The sequence below is a fragment of the Antennarius striatus genome, chromosome 5 (genome assembly GCF_040054535.1).
Source record: "Antennarius striatus isolate MH-2024 chromosome 5, ASM4005453v1, whole genome shotgun sequence".
Lineage (NCBI taxonomy): Eukaryota > Metazoa > Chordata > Actinopteri > Lophiiformes > Antennariidae > Antennarius > Antennarius striatus.
The window spans coordinates 12,685,001-12,700,000 of NC_090780.1; the positions used below are offsets into that span (position 1 = coordinate 12,685,001).

At 39.7% G+C, this 15,000-nt stretch overlaps 1 protein-coding gene across 4 annotated transcripts in view; it reads left to right on the forward strand.

The window, feature by feature from the left end:
* Positions 1-64: 64 nt before the first annotated feature.
* The window catches only part of cacna2d3 (calcium channel, voltage dependent, alpha2/delta subunit 3), a 30,786-nt gene continuing 15,850 nt past the window's right edge, over positions 65-15,000 (forward strand). For all 4 annotated transcript variants that reach the window (XR_011035393.1, XR_011035394.1, XR_011035395.1 and 1 more), the window contains exons 1-11: positions 65-198; positions 1,718-1,799; positions 3,305-3,526; positions 4,988-5,104; positions 7,245-7,304; positions 11,493-11,655; positions 12,183-12,314; positions 12,895-12,955; positions 13,401-13,551; positions 13,715-13,789; positions 13,896-13,985. Coding sequence is in view for 1 of the 4 variants with exons in the window: in XM_068315148.1 (XP_068171249.1) it covers positions 77-198; positions 1,718-1,799; positions 3,305-3,526; positions 4,988-5,104; positions 7,245-7,304; positions 11,493-11,655; positions 12,183-12,314; positions 12,895-12,955; positions 13,401-13,551; positions 13,715-13,789; positions 13,896-13,985 (1,275 nt within the window). In the remaining 3 variants the exon portion in view is untranslated. The remainder of the gene's footprint in view (positions 199-1,717; positions 1,800-3,304; positions 3,527-4,987; positions 5,105-7,244; positions 7,305-11,492; positions 11,656-12,182; positions 12,315-12,894; positions 12,956-13,400; positions 13,552-13,714; positions 13,790-13,895; positions 13,986-15,000) is intronic.

Here is a 15,000-nt window from a genome sequence, read left to right on the forward strand (position 1 = left end):
TTCAACAATCCACCACGGAGCTCAGGAGGGATTTTACTGTACACAGATTTTATTTTATTTTTGAGCCAAGCTGAAGATGCCGGCGGCCCGGAGAAGCCCGATGTGTCCCAGGAGCAGCGCCAGCCTCCTGCTCTGGATCCTGGTCGGACTGAGCGAGGTGGAGAGGACGGGGTCCCAGCAAGGGATCCCGCTGTCAGTGTGAGTGGGGAGCAGCCCTGCAAATTCTCTCACGTGAAATTCATTCATTTGTTGTAAAACTTCAGTGCAGCATTATTCCAGGTGTAAATTTTGCGTGAGAATTATTTTAGTCTCGACTGTGTTTGCTTTAATCCGGGCTCCAAGTGGAGTTTAAGTTAGCCGCAGACCAGGTTGTCTGAATTCATCACGAAGCCATATCTCTGTGTCTGTATAATACAGGTGGATTTCGGGGAATGATTAAGATGTGTAAAAATTTTAAATCAGAGGTGGGAAATTAACTGATTGTTAAACTGCTTTTGTTTGACACGGTACTCATAGACGGAGTAATTGGTTCAAATAAGTTAAATAAATGTTCCTGTTCCATTGTGTGGTTCTGAAACAAACAGGACTTAAATGTTTAGAGCTCATAAATTTTGCAAGGAAAACTGAAAGCTCTTTAAGCTGATATTTTATTTGAAAAATTGGTAGTGAATTGTTACAGTTCAAATAAGTTTTTATGTGTTATAATTGTTGTAATTATTTGCAGCTCTTCGCAACCATTAACTACTGATGATTTTTTTTTAATATAATATCAGTAACTGCAGCATAGTCGCTAAATCATAGAACTTTTTTTTATATAAACTTTTTTTTAATTTTTTATTTTTTTCTGATTTGTTACTTATGCTTCCCAAAACATGAGATGTAAATGCAGATTCTGGTAGTTTCTCCCATCATCAGAGGTGTTTCTAAAACTTATTTTCACAAGGGCCTTAATACTCATTTTTAAACAAGTCTAGAACAAAACGTTTTACTGTGATGCGTTTCAATGATGATTTTAAAAATATCAACATAGATGTAAACTTTTTCTCCAAAAAAGTAAATACAGATTTCATACAGAGAATAAATTACATTGAGCAAAAAAAAAATCTGAAACATGAAGTTTTAATCTGTATCTGGTTTTCCCAGATTTGTGGATTTTTGAAAAAGGCCACATTCTTACATGGGGTTATGTTTGCTGCAGGATGGTCACCTTCAGCTTGGTTTATAGCATTTAGTTATTACACATAATCCAGATCTATGTACAGATTAATAAATAAAAGCCTGATAACTACAGTATAGATCAAAAAAATTACAAGCAATTATCTGTGAGGAGAGTGAAGGTCAGGGACGCTGGGCCTTATAGCATCAATCTTTTGACTGCTGGTGTTGGAAATAACTCTAATAAAAAGACTTCTGAGGAGAGAGTGAAGGTACTGAACAGCAGCATTTGTAGAGATAAGAGTGGTGATGTCATTTTCAGTGACGAGACAATTAAATAAAGTCTGAACTCATTTGTGACTACCGCAAATTAACTAATAATTTCTTGTTTCGACGTTTCAAATATGTTGTTGGAAATAAGTTGATTATGCTTGGATAACAACTTCAATCTCAATTTAATTTAATAAAGCAACAAGCCTTTTTTGTGTATTTCCTGTTACATATATTTTTGAGAATATATGTCAGTCTATAATAAATGCTCATTTATCTTGTTGTGTTCTAGTGTAAAGCTTTGGGCCTCAGCATTTGGCGGCGAAATTAAATCCATTTCTGCAAAATATTCTGGATCCCAGCTGCTGCAGAAGGTATTTTTATTTCTTATTTCCAGTCCTCGTGTGTAAATGTATTTCAATTTGTCTGATGTCATGTAGTTACAAACATTATGTGCTGAAATATTGTATTTTCACTCCAAAGGCTGCAGAGACATTTTAGTGTCTCAGCTGATTGCTGATGCCTTATGGAGGCTCAGGTTTGGCAGAGAAGGAGCTCCATGTTTGTGTGTGAGAGAGAGACAGAGAAAGAGTTCTGAATGGCCCATTAACCTCTGGTCTGATTTGACTCTAGATAACTCTCTGGAGTCAAGAACTTCTACCTCTGTGTATGAATGCCACAAGGGGACAAATAGAATTAGTGTGCTAGAGATGGTGTAGGGCTTATGGTATGACAAACAAGTGAAATCTGCAGAGGGAATGATGCCCCAGTGCAGCTACATAGAATACTGTGAGCGCTACATGCTAAAGCTGAAATAGAGGGTCAGGCCTCCATTGGTCAGAGTTGAGTCACGTGGATGAATGGGGACCCGTCCATCTGCAGGTCTTGTGTTTCAGAGATAGGTTTGATATTTCATCTCAGATTTATATATAGATGTCTAAAAGGTTACTTAAAGGCAAGAAAATCTTAATGAAGTGTTTAACCCTGGGTTTACAGGTACAGTTCCTGAAATAAGTAGAAAAGACTCAGGAAAGAAATGGTTTAAATGTTAAAAACATGGCCAAAAACTAATTATCATAATATTTTAATCAAATATCAAATCAAATAACTTTGCAAAAGAAATGCTCTGGAAATCTTCCCCCTCAGGTGCAAACTGATGTAAAAAAAAACATTCTGAAACATTGTGCAGCTCCACTGACATTAATCACACAGTTCTGTACCTGTCCAAATCTTCTAAACAAAATATGAATTTAACCAATAAAACCATTTTAAAAAATGATGGAAGAGAAAATTTGAAGGCTTTTATAGCTCCTTATCTGCTTATTATACATTCTGCAAACACACAGTAAGTTCCTACAGTTGGGCTAATCAAATACGAAGTGAGATTTGAATAACTTTACTTGTTCAAATGTTACTGGTCTTACTTCTGTGCTTGTTCTACCTGTCAGGATAAACATGATGCTCATTTACTTGGCCTTAAATCTTCAGTATTAACAGTGAAAACGTCTCTGCTCTTGCTGCTAATGTGAGGCAGTAGTTTTTTGATGTGGCGTCAAATTGAAAATGTATTTTAATGAGAGTTGCTTAAAATGCAAATTGACATAAACATGGAACAGCATGGAATGACTCCCTCGAGACGTCGTTAGTCAGACATCTTACGTAAAAATTTAATCAATGCTTCCCTGATAACTGTGTTTAAATTTTTACAGTTTTATTTATTTCGGACTGAATTGCTGAAAATAGGATTTGATGTTTTTCCAGTTCCTCACTGAACTGTACACTTTATTCACTCATCTAGTCAAGGTCTGTGAATTCTCCTGTATGGTCTTCATCCTAATGTAGTTACTTCTTTGTGTTTGACCCATCATCTCTGCTTTAGGAGCTGTGGGCTATCACCGCGCCACGTCCTGGGACAAACTCCAGCTCTGAGTCCACCGCCTCGGTCAAGGTCAACAGCAGGATGAATCCTAAAACCTCAGCTGCATGTCTGTGGGAGGAAAGCCTGGCAGCCAGAGGAAACCCACGCAAACACGGTGAAAGCGTCCAAACTGCATTTAGAAAGCGGCTCCAGGGTCAAAACCAAGGACCTCTTTGCACTGAGGTGACAGTTCCTTGATATAAGATGCAGATTTAAGTTTATGGGTGCTGGAAGCTTCCATTTGTTCCCATATACTGTTTGCATTTCATATTTGTTCCCAATCATTTTTGCAATTTGCCCTGCAGATTTTTTTATGTGTGTGTAACCACTTTGCTGGTGTTCCTGTGCGTGGATTCATGCTGGGCTGAGCCAGTCAGCACAAAGCAGTGGGCTGTGAAGGAGCTGATGGGTCGTTAGAGGCTGGTCTTTAAGTCTGATCATCAGATGCTTTAATGGTGAATTACACCATCTTACCAAGACTTCTGCAAAGGAGGAAACATGCAGTTGTACATGCTCATGGAAGGCTTGCCTCATTCTAATCAATAATCATGATCAGCGTTTTGATGGATGGGGTTAAACCTCCTCTTGATGACTGGAGCAGTGTGAGGAGGGGGGAGGGGGGAAGGGGTGAGGGACACAGGGTGCTGAGGCGAGGAGGACAGGCGTGAAATGAACTGTTCTGCTCCACTGCGAGCCCACACTTCCTTTCAGTAGGTAATTTGTCGCATCGTGTACTAGTATGTGTGTGAAAGTGTGTAAGCCTTTCACACACACACACACACACACACACACACACACACACACACACACACACACACACACACACACACACACACACACACACACACACACACACACACACACACACACACACACAGGCTCACAGTGTATTTGAACATACACTGTGAGCCTCACACGGCTCCTGTTTGTGTTTGGTTGTGGGGACTGGAAGTGTGTGTGTGCCTGGACAGGGTGAGAGGATCAGGCTTTTGTTTTGACGTTGTTGACGTGTGTCTGTGTGTGTGTGTGTGTGTATGCCAGGCAGGTGTGGCATTATGTAATGTTGTATTCCTCCGAGCTGTGGCGGCTTTGTTCTGTATCACTGGAGGTCCTGTGCATCCAGCAGAATCAGCATTATGTGAGGTGTAGTTCATTATCCAGAACCGCCCAAGCTTGACACGTTATTATCTTTCTTCTGTGCTTTGACTCCATTTCAATTACCCTCTTACCATGCACAGCCTTCAGACCCAGCATCCCCCCACCCTCGGCCACCATGCCAGGACATCTCAAGCCAATCAGAGAGCCAGAGGCAACATGTGCAGCCAATGACTGAGACTGGATAAAGGCTATCAATCATGCTGTGTCGCAAGAGGGTTTTATCAGTCGTTCATCTGGGGCTGGCATGGATGTTGTCAGCCAACATGTGATGGTTTATAAGTCTTGTTTAACAATTCCCAACCTCTGAGGAGTGATGCAGCAAAACATTAGAGCTCTGAAATGGCGCAGGATGTGCAAACATTACAAACAATGTCGATCAGACAAATGTGGATTCACTGTGCTTTGTGTCTTCCTGTGGACGATGTTATAAGATTTTTGGTCTTTCTCTGTGTCAATGTCACGCATTAATTTTTTGGTTGTTTTCAGAAATACAAAGAATTTGTTAAGTCAGTCAGAGTGGAGGAGATTGATGGTGTGAAACTGGTCAAAAACTTGGCTGTAAAGATGGAAGAAGTGTTCCGGAAAAAAGCAGAGGCCACTAGGGTAGGTACAATAAATATGTTAAGAGTAAAGTCTTTTGTTCTGTATTCACGCTTTGTTTATTTGTTAAAAATATTTTAGGAGGGGATGAACCTTGTATTTTTGATGAGGTTTTCTTCAATAGAAATGTCACATAACTCAGCACTTTTTTTGTATTTGATGGTTCGCTGTTTACACCAAGAGGAACCAGCCTACATGTCCTAACACATTTCATAGACATACGTATTAGATTAGTTAAATCATGACTGACAGTCATGATTTAACTTTGGTGGTGGTGGTGGCTGATGACTCTGATGAGGCTAATTAGATTATGCTGTTGTGGAATCTCTGAAGACTGAGTGGTGGTGGAGGGTCTGCGTTGCAGCAGCATGAAGGAATAAAGGATATAGAGAACAGAGGTGTCACTGTGTCACTGCATAAATGTGACCACAGAATAGCTGAGAGCTCAATTTAAATGCCCAAACAATTCAGACTAAAGGACAAGAAGGTGTGAGATTAGTGGCAAATAGTTTTCTGACAACAGCCACCAGAGCTTTATTTATAATACAAATAATAAATTACAACAGCATCAACTTTGAAATAAATATTCATTTCTAATTTCCTGACCTTTTATTGCTTTGACAAAAATATCACTGTGTCAATGGGCTGATCAGCTTGTTGCTGCACTTTTCAAATGCTTTCCCATGATGTTCCACGTTTTACAGCACATATAAATAAAAATGTTCACTTAAAATGTTGCAATTATTTATAAAAAAGGATGCATGCAAATTTGTGATATGAATACAGTCAAATTCTTTTTATGGTTTAAAAAATAGCGCAAATTCATTTATAATAATTTTCATACAATCCCTGACAAACTAATCCTGGACAAACAAACCATAGATGAAACCTGTACTTGTTGATGTAAAAGATCATTACACGTGTACTCTCCCGTCTAATTTATTACACATCTACTCTCAGTCTATTTTTGACCCCAGCGCAGGGGCCTGTGGGGCCCCTCAGATTCGCGCGTCGCGGTGACTGCTGGGAAATGATAACGTTTATCTCCCCCAGCCGCGTCCCACGTGTGCGACAATTCATGAGTGATTGCACCCAAAGAATAACACTTAATTTCAATTCCACATAATGAAGTGTATTTTTAATGCGTGTAATTAATACAAAAAAAAAAAAAAAAAGAACCCTGGAAACAAAAGTTAGATAAAATTTAGGACATTTAAATGTTTAATCAGCTCACATCATCACGTTTGTACCAGTTTGTCAAACCAGTTAAATAAAAATGAGAATGACCCCAGAGGAGTGATGAAGGTGAGGAGTGTGTAAACCTCATCAGAAGAAAAATCACTCCGGAAGTCTCCAAATCTGAATTTATTTCATGTTTGCGCTTTTTTTTTTTCTTTTTTTTTTTTAATTCGAGAAATGCTGACGAGGTAAAAACCCAACATGGGGTCAGGTGAATTTGCCCCCCGCCGTTCAGCAGCGCTCAGGTGTGAGTTGTGTGTTTGTGTGTGTGTGTGTGTGTGTGTGTGTGTGTGTGTGTGTGTGTGTGTGTGTGTGTGTGTGTGTGTGTGTGTGTGTGTGTGTGTGTGTGTGTGTGTGTGTGTGTGTGTGTGTGTGTGTGTCAGCTCCGCGACGCAGGTGACAGACTTTAATTACGGTTGGAGACGTTCTGAACGTTTAGATGGAGGTTCTCCAGAAACACACGTCCAAGCACATTTTGCTGGATCGGGTTTTATTGTTACACAACCTATCGCCACACCGCGTCAAATGTCGCTCCAATCTGCGCCCATCAATCATTCCACAGCGGCGCCCCCCAACACTGACCCACATTTTGTGACGTTTTTTGAAATACCAAAAGGAAAAGAACAGACACAAACCACAAACAAAAATTGGACACATGTCGAGTTTGAGATTATTTTTAATTACCATCTTTCAAGGCCTTCAGAGGAGACAAGTGATATTTGAGAATATTGGAGGGATGGCAAGTTTTTGGGGTAACTGGAAGTTTCGGGAGCTTTTTTTTTTTAAGGGGCGAATTCATCAAAAGTAAATGTAAAAATGTCGGCAATATGATTCGTTCGTTTGCATACATTTTTAAAAGTAATTGTATTTCGCCTGAAACCAGCGGATCTGGTCCTTCTTTCAGCGGCTGGTGGAAGCAGCAGAAGAAGCGCATCGTCAGCATGAGGAAAATCCAGAACTGCAGGTAAGGTTTGTGTCGGGCGAAAGAAAAAGAATCGAAAAAGACAACAACAATAAAAGAAAAGAATAAATTTTAATTGCTAAATTTTATAGTGTCGTTAAATGCTTGTTCTATGTGAGACAAGGGTGGAACTTTTAGTTTTTCCTGAGAGGAGCAGCGCGTTGGTGCCACTCCTGCAGGTGAAATGTGTCTCTGCAGTCCTTCAACCCATCGGCTTTAGTCTGGCCTCACAGGTTTTTGGAGCAGATACAGGATAGAAGTCGGCCTGCGTTGTCTGAACTTTTAATCGTTTTTCACTGGATGCTTCCTTTTAATCCTGAGACTCTTCATCACTGGACGTCCCTCAATGCGGACTTCCAGAGCGCTGAGCCTCCTCGGAGGTTCTGCAGAGGGAATGCAGTATTTCTGTCTCTCCCTCTCCCTCTCTCTAGTGGACAGAGATAGATGGAACTCTTTTTGGCGGTGCATTGTTTCACTGGCTCTAGATTGGAAACCCACTGGAGCAACAAAACACTGAAATGATGGCAGCTCTTTACACTTAATAGAAGCATTTACATTATGTGAACACATTGTAGTCACCTTGTTCCCGTTTCTCTGTTGCTCACACACCCGAATAAAGAAATTGGTTGTTAGACAGAACTTTAAATTATATTGGGTTTTTTTAAATAGAACTACACAAGTAAATTGTGTGTATGTTTATATATGCAGATTAATAATGTAAAATAAAAAATCTAAAATATTCTTAGTATTTGCAAAAAAAAATCACATTTATGAAACACCTATTTTCCTTTGCATGCAGTTGACATGCAACATGGGCCTATCACATTGACATTGCATCTTAAAGGCCATGTGAAATAAGAAAATTCAATTTCCACCTATGATAATGATGTGATGTCATGATGAGGCTCTTTGGTATTATTGAACCAACCTCGCTTCCCCTGACACCACACATTTTTCACGCACCATTTCACTGACCTCAGTGCGATAAGCCGGCTGCTCTTATCTCAGCTGCTTCTTGTCAGGATGCTCAGGATGTTTGTGTTAACCCCAAGTGGTCCTCAGTTCAAGATCAGATCTGACGGTGCTACAGGAAATCAACTCTGCCTCAGAAATTGTCTTTGGTTTGGTGTTTTATTAGAGCTTTAATTTCAACTCTCAACATCCATGGGCCTAAAAAAAAATCCAGCCTTGGGAAAAATTAAACATGATTTTATTTTAACAAAAAAGGAAAAATTAGTTCAGTAGATTTTTGTGCCTTAAAGGCACGAATGAAAAACAAGACATTTTTTGTAACTTAAACAATCCACATTTATAATAAAATAATATTTATATGAGGAAAGTAAAAATCTTAATTCTTACTGTTGATTTGTTGGGGTTTGAACATCACAAAGATCAAATTTAACACTACAACACAGTGAGGAAAAGGGGTGACAGAGTAAGGAGTGGTTTCTTCAGTGTACAGTGAGATCTGCTGATACACTGACTGGTTTTGTTGATCATATGTTACGTTTACATCCTGACACTGAACTATAGGACATGGCCAGAAATGTGTGATAAAACACTAACATTAATAAACATTCTAAAAGGAGGGAAAGAGGCCCCAGAGCTGATGCTGCAGTATGTCAGTGATGTCTGTGAACGTGTTGCAGAGATAGCTGCTGAAGGTCGCATATTAACCATCTACCCCCACCCCCACTCCCTCTTCTGGCTTCACTTGGGTGAAATACAGCTGCAGGGAGTTCAATAAGTTTCACAAGCTCTGCTGTTGTTTCATCAGTTGAGCACAAAATGTCAAGATGTCCCCTTTTTTCCTTATTAAGCATGAAGCACATTTTAAATGATTTTTTTTTTTACCTTTGGTTTGGATATAAATAAATCTTCGGCTGAGTGAGTAGCCTAAGATGAGAGTGTGTCCTGGTTGTTCTCCTGTCACAACCTTCTGCCCAGACTTTACAGTCTCTCTGTTTAAACATCATTTCTTTCACCGCATTGATTGAAAGTTGGCAGCTTTTGGCTCTTTGAAACGTACAGTATAATACTGGTACCCATCATGCCCAGCTGTTAGAGCTTGGTGGTCCAGCAGCCTGCATAGAGGGCAGAGCTCTGCAGCAGGCTAACCCCTACCTGCAGTGGGGTAAGAGTCAGTGGGGCGTCTCGGGGCGCTGCAGCGTCCCACGGCCCCCTCTACAGTAATAACCGTTGTGGTTACCGTGTCTCTCTAGGAGATCTGCTGAGGGTGCACGTTTCTCTGTTCTGCTGCTCCTCTTACGCAGCCCCCCCCCCATACCCCCGTCCCCCTACCACCAAAGCTCGTCAGAGAGCTGCTCAGGCGTGGTATGAGCTGTCAGGAGCTGCTTGATGGTGATGGCCGTGTGGCCTCCCCCCAAGTGTGATGCTGTAGAGTTTATCACACATCTGCCTCTCCCTCCCTTCATTTATCCCCTCCCTCTCTTTCCCAGTAAGGACCAGAGGCCACAGAGGGTTGCTCAGACAGGATGAGGTAGTCTTTCTTCTGCAGCAGGCGGTGAAGGACAGGACAGACTAACTGTTTCACTTCAGGAAGGACAGACTTTTCACTGGCAGTCGTTAGAGCTCAGACAGAATGACGCTGCTTCATGCACCTTTACACATATTTTAAATTAACCAAACTTAAAAATGTAAAAATCAGCAAGATGCTGAAAACTAAAACTTGGAACCAGGTCGTGTTTTCTTGTCATTAAATCATTTTGCGCTTCTCAGACAAAATCATTCATGTAATACAGTAAATGTAAGGTATTATTTCTTTACTATGACTAATCATATTATCATGATTAGAATAGTTTGAGCATCTATGTCCTATTGGGGGTTTTTTTGTTGTATTCATTCATTTTTTTCTGTCTTCAGTCATTTTCAGTCACTTTTCATCACTATGATTTCATTTTTGGATTTCTGACCTGATATTTTATGATACCAGGATAAATATGCATTTTAGTAATTCAATGTTTATTAGATGTACAATAATGTGTTTATAATCATTACACACATATTATTGTGCATCTAATAAATAATCAATTATCCATAATGAACTTGTTATAGAAATTGAAGTAGTTTAAGTTGCTTAAATTGTTTGTTCGTTTCCTTTGGAACAAAAAACATTGTTCCTATGTTTGGAAAGTCTATAAAATATTAATTGGATTTGTGTAATTCAGACTATTCAGACTGATCTTCATCAGTAGCGTCACAATATTTAGAGACATTTCCTGATGATGAACTGTTTGATTAAAAGGTTGGTGACTAATTCAAAATAGAACTGATAAAAGCATGAACCCATCACTTAAGTAAATAAACCTTGCGAGGCTTTGATCACGTCTGTTATCCTGTTGTGATCAGTCAGTATTCAGAAATTTTTTTTTAGATTTACGTCTTCAGTTATAAAAGTACTACTCCCTTATTTAAATAACCCACTCCTGTAAGAAGTCATGAGGTTCAGAGAGGAAATGAGGCCAGGATTGGAACGCTGGTGCTTTGGCCTGATGAAGGCAGACGGTCCACATGACATGTTGTGAATGTTTGCTGCTACATAATAGTGAATCCATGCCAGCTTCAGGTAGCCCAAGGGATAACAACAGATTGCATCAGTAATAGTCTGGCACATTCCAAAATAGTAAATCAATAAATGAATAAATAAACAAATAAATAAATTATTACATTTTTGAAAAACCAGAACATGTGAGGCAGGGACCTGATGGTCAACAGCCTTGTGGTTTCTGGAGGCTGAACCTTAAACCTGACTGAAAACCTGACGGGTTGGTTGGGTGAGTGAGTTTGACAGTGAGGACATCCTCCATTCCACGAGGAAGAGGATTACTGTTGTAATCAATACTGATGGAGACACACTGATATTGGTTGAGTAAAATTTTGTACATTTTATATAATCTATATGTTGCATGATAAATTTGTGCTGCTTTTTTTAAAATGTTTTTGTTACTGAGCAGATTATGATAATTTAAGGGGAAAAGTTGTATGTCCATGTGACACAAATGCTTTAAACACAGCAGTGTGATTTTAAACCTCTTTGAATGAACTTTGTTTTCATTATTGATTTTTTATTTGGACTTAACATAATGTGGAATAACATAATATGAATTATGACTGCATGCCTCTCTCTTACATTCTAAAGCTGCTATTTTTTCTCTGTCCCCTCTTGTTCAGTATGAATACTTTAATGCTGTACTGATCAATGAAGTGGATGAGATGGGCAACAATGTGGAGCTTGGAGGAGAGTTCCTCCTGGAGCCCAACGATCATTTCAATAACCTGTCGGTCAACCTGAGCCTCAGTGTGGTGCAGGTGCCCACCAACATGTACAACAAAGGTGAGCGAGCAGCCTGCAGCCTTCAGGCAGGAGGCTTTGAGTGTTTATTCCATCTGCTGTGTGCCGATGCAGCACCGGGAGAAGAAAGGGAAGAACATGAGCAGTGAAAATGGGAAATGATGGTTGAAGCTGGATCACTGTCACAGATCAGGAGAAGTGGAGTTTGGTCAAATCGATAGAAGTGCAGCCATTAGGAGAAGCAACTGCAGACCTCTCAATGAAACCAGAAAGGGAGGGGGGGGGGGGGGTCATATGGTAGCTGTTCAGTGGCTTCTTGTTTTATGGCACAGTTTCACCTCTGCTTTTGTTCAGTGATAAAGGACTGCCCCTTCCTCTCTGTTCACAGTACAAAGCAAGGCTCATCCTGTGTGTGTGTGTGTGTGGGGGGGGGGGGGGAGGGGTGTAGTCACCGTCATTATCTTTCCTTCAGGGGTGTTAATATTGGACAAAGGTCAGCTGTGGCCTCTGTAATGATCTCCAATTACTTCTCTTGCATCTCTCTGTCTTCCGTCTGTCTTCATCCTCAGATCCAGACATTGTGAACGGTGTTTATTGGTCAGAGGCTCTGAATAAAGTATTTGTGGATAATTTTGAAAGAGACCCGACACTGATCTGGCAGTACTTTGGGAGCGCCAAGGGTTTCTTCAGGCAGTACCCTGGTGGGTATTTTCACCGTTGTGTGTTTTCGTGTTAAGGGAAACAAGGCCCATCTCAAGGGAGCCATCAGCGATCAGTACAAGAAAAAAACAGATCAGAACAAATGATTTAGAATTACTAAAAGGGTAATTTAGCTAATGTTGTAATTTTACACACCATCAGAGAGGACACATTGCCAGAGAGGCTGTAATTAATCAGGATTTGTGGGAGTGGGCCTACAGTCACACTGAAGAACAAGCTCACTGGATCTGGGAAAAAGAATTACACCAATGAATCAGGAACCATTCACAGAAAAAAATTCTTCAGGCATTTTTTGAGGGTTTATGCAAAAAATAAGTGTTCATAATTTATGAATTCTGATTATAGTTTGAACTTAAGTCAAAACTGAATCACTCTATTAAATTAATTTTAAAAAATACCATATTAAATATTTTCCTCAAAAATTGGTTGAAGTCACAGATATTTATGCTAAAATATTTATTGAGTTTGGCTTTGTGATGGACTTTATGATGACTGTGAGGTTATGGTTGTATGATTGAAAACAGTCAACGGTCGCTCTTGATTTCCTGCTCTGTTTCCCAGGAGTGAAGTGGCATCCGGATGAACATGGTGTCATCGGCTTTGACTGTAGAAACAGGAAGTGGTAAGCATCATGGACCAAATGTGTGGGTGTTAATGTGTGTAATTCAATACACACAAGGGATTTAAAGATGCTCCACCCACCTCGTGTCCCTATTTAATTAAAAGAAATTCTCTATTTTATAAATAGTCGTCCATTTGTTTTAAGGCAGGTTGTGTGATAATTCTCAACACTTAGCCTCAATTTGGTTTGGTTTGAACATCGTCCACTGACTCACAGCGGCTCTGACTGAACAGTTGAACACTATCACACAGGATTAGGATTATGCCTTAAATTAAAACAATCATGAAAACTTAATAGGGAATCAAATAATGCTATTTTCATGATAAAAACACCTGAAGCTAATGTGTGACCAGAGTGTTGTGTTTTTTTATATTCCTTGAATGTCTTTATTTTCTTATTCTTCTCTCATTTTTGCAGCACTTGTGATTTAATCTCTTCCATGCAGGTACATCCAGGCAGCTACGTCTCCCAAGGATGTTATAATCTTAGTGGATGTTAGTGGAAGCATGAAGGGACTGAGACTAACGATTGCCAGACAGACGGTCTCCTCCATATTAGACACACTTGGAGACGACGACTTCTTTAACATCATTGCAGTAGGTTTTTATTGAACTCAAGTCTCAACTTTTCTCACTGTTGGTTTCATTTATATGTCTGTGCATCCTCTGTGCTACTTCAGATTAATCTTTTGTTTTAACACTAACTATTCTGTTGAGTGTTTCAGTCCAGCCCAGCTCAATGTTCCATGTATTTCCTCAGTATAATCAGGAGATCCACTACGTGGAGCCATGCTTGAACGGTACGCTAGTTCGAGCCGACAGAACCAATAAAGACGTGAGTTGTATAGAACTGAACTGTGATGCATGCGGCTCCTATCAGGTTGAATTTGGGTGATTAATGTTTAAAATGTGTCTTAGCCACATCTGTCTTTATCCTCTAGCATTTCCGTGAACATCTGGACAAGCTGTTTGCCAAAGGAATCGGGCTGCTGGGTGAAGCTCTCGCAGAAGCATTCACAATCCTGAATGATGTAAGTTCCAGTACACTGAAGCTCTTAACATAAAACTCTTCTGAATCAGTCACTGTCACTCTAATAAGGCTGCTGCGCAAACTTAAATCTTTAAACATGACATAGCAACCAACAAGATTCGTAATTTTTTTACTGTTTGTCTCTTTACAACATGGGGAAACAAAAACTTTTTCTGCTTTTCAGTTAATCACAAACAGTTGCATGCCTGATTCAAATATCTTTGAGAATTTGGTTGGTGCCTTGTTTATGGAAATGCTCCAACAACCACAGACACTTCTATTCTGAAGTATGATTAATGGCTGTAATTAATGACAATGATTAATACCATGGCTGATTGGAGCACAAAGCAGATAAGACCAGGACCCACGCTGCCCTCTCTTTATCTCACCATTTCCAGGCTAGCTTTGGCGGTGCTGTTGAAACTGAGGGACCACAGCTTTTACTTCTGCTTTTGTCAGATTAATTAAAGCACTGCCATGAATATGGTAATCAGGTAAACAGTATCAGACAACTGAAGCTCGCTGTTACACCACTGCCCAGTATGAGAAGTCAGCACGCAGTCTGTAGACTATATAAAAAATTAATAATAATAACATGAAAAGCGATTTACCATCTTTACTCACAGCTTGGGTTGGCTGCAGGAGTGAGATTAAAAAATGAAGCAAAACACACACATATACAGTAGAGTCACATATCAGACCATACATAATAGAATATTTAACCTTAACCCTATTTAAGTACATAAGCTCTATTTAGATTCTACTACTACTACTTACTTTTTAAACAATTAGGTCATTTATCATCAACATTCATGTTCATTATTGATTAAAGCTTTTTTTAAATTCTTCTCCTGCTAAGAAGTAGGAAGAAAAACAAATCCCAGGTAAATATGTAACCTAAAAAATTAATGATAGTACAAAGAAAATTTTAATTACAGTAGTGCTATGTAATAATTGTGGAAGTGTGGCTGTGTAGGGAACATGGTTTGGACGTGTTAAAGGGTCCAAAAGAAAAA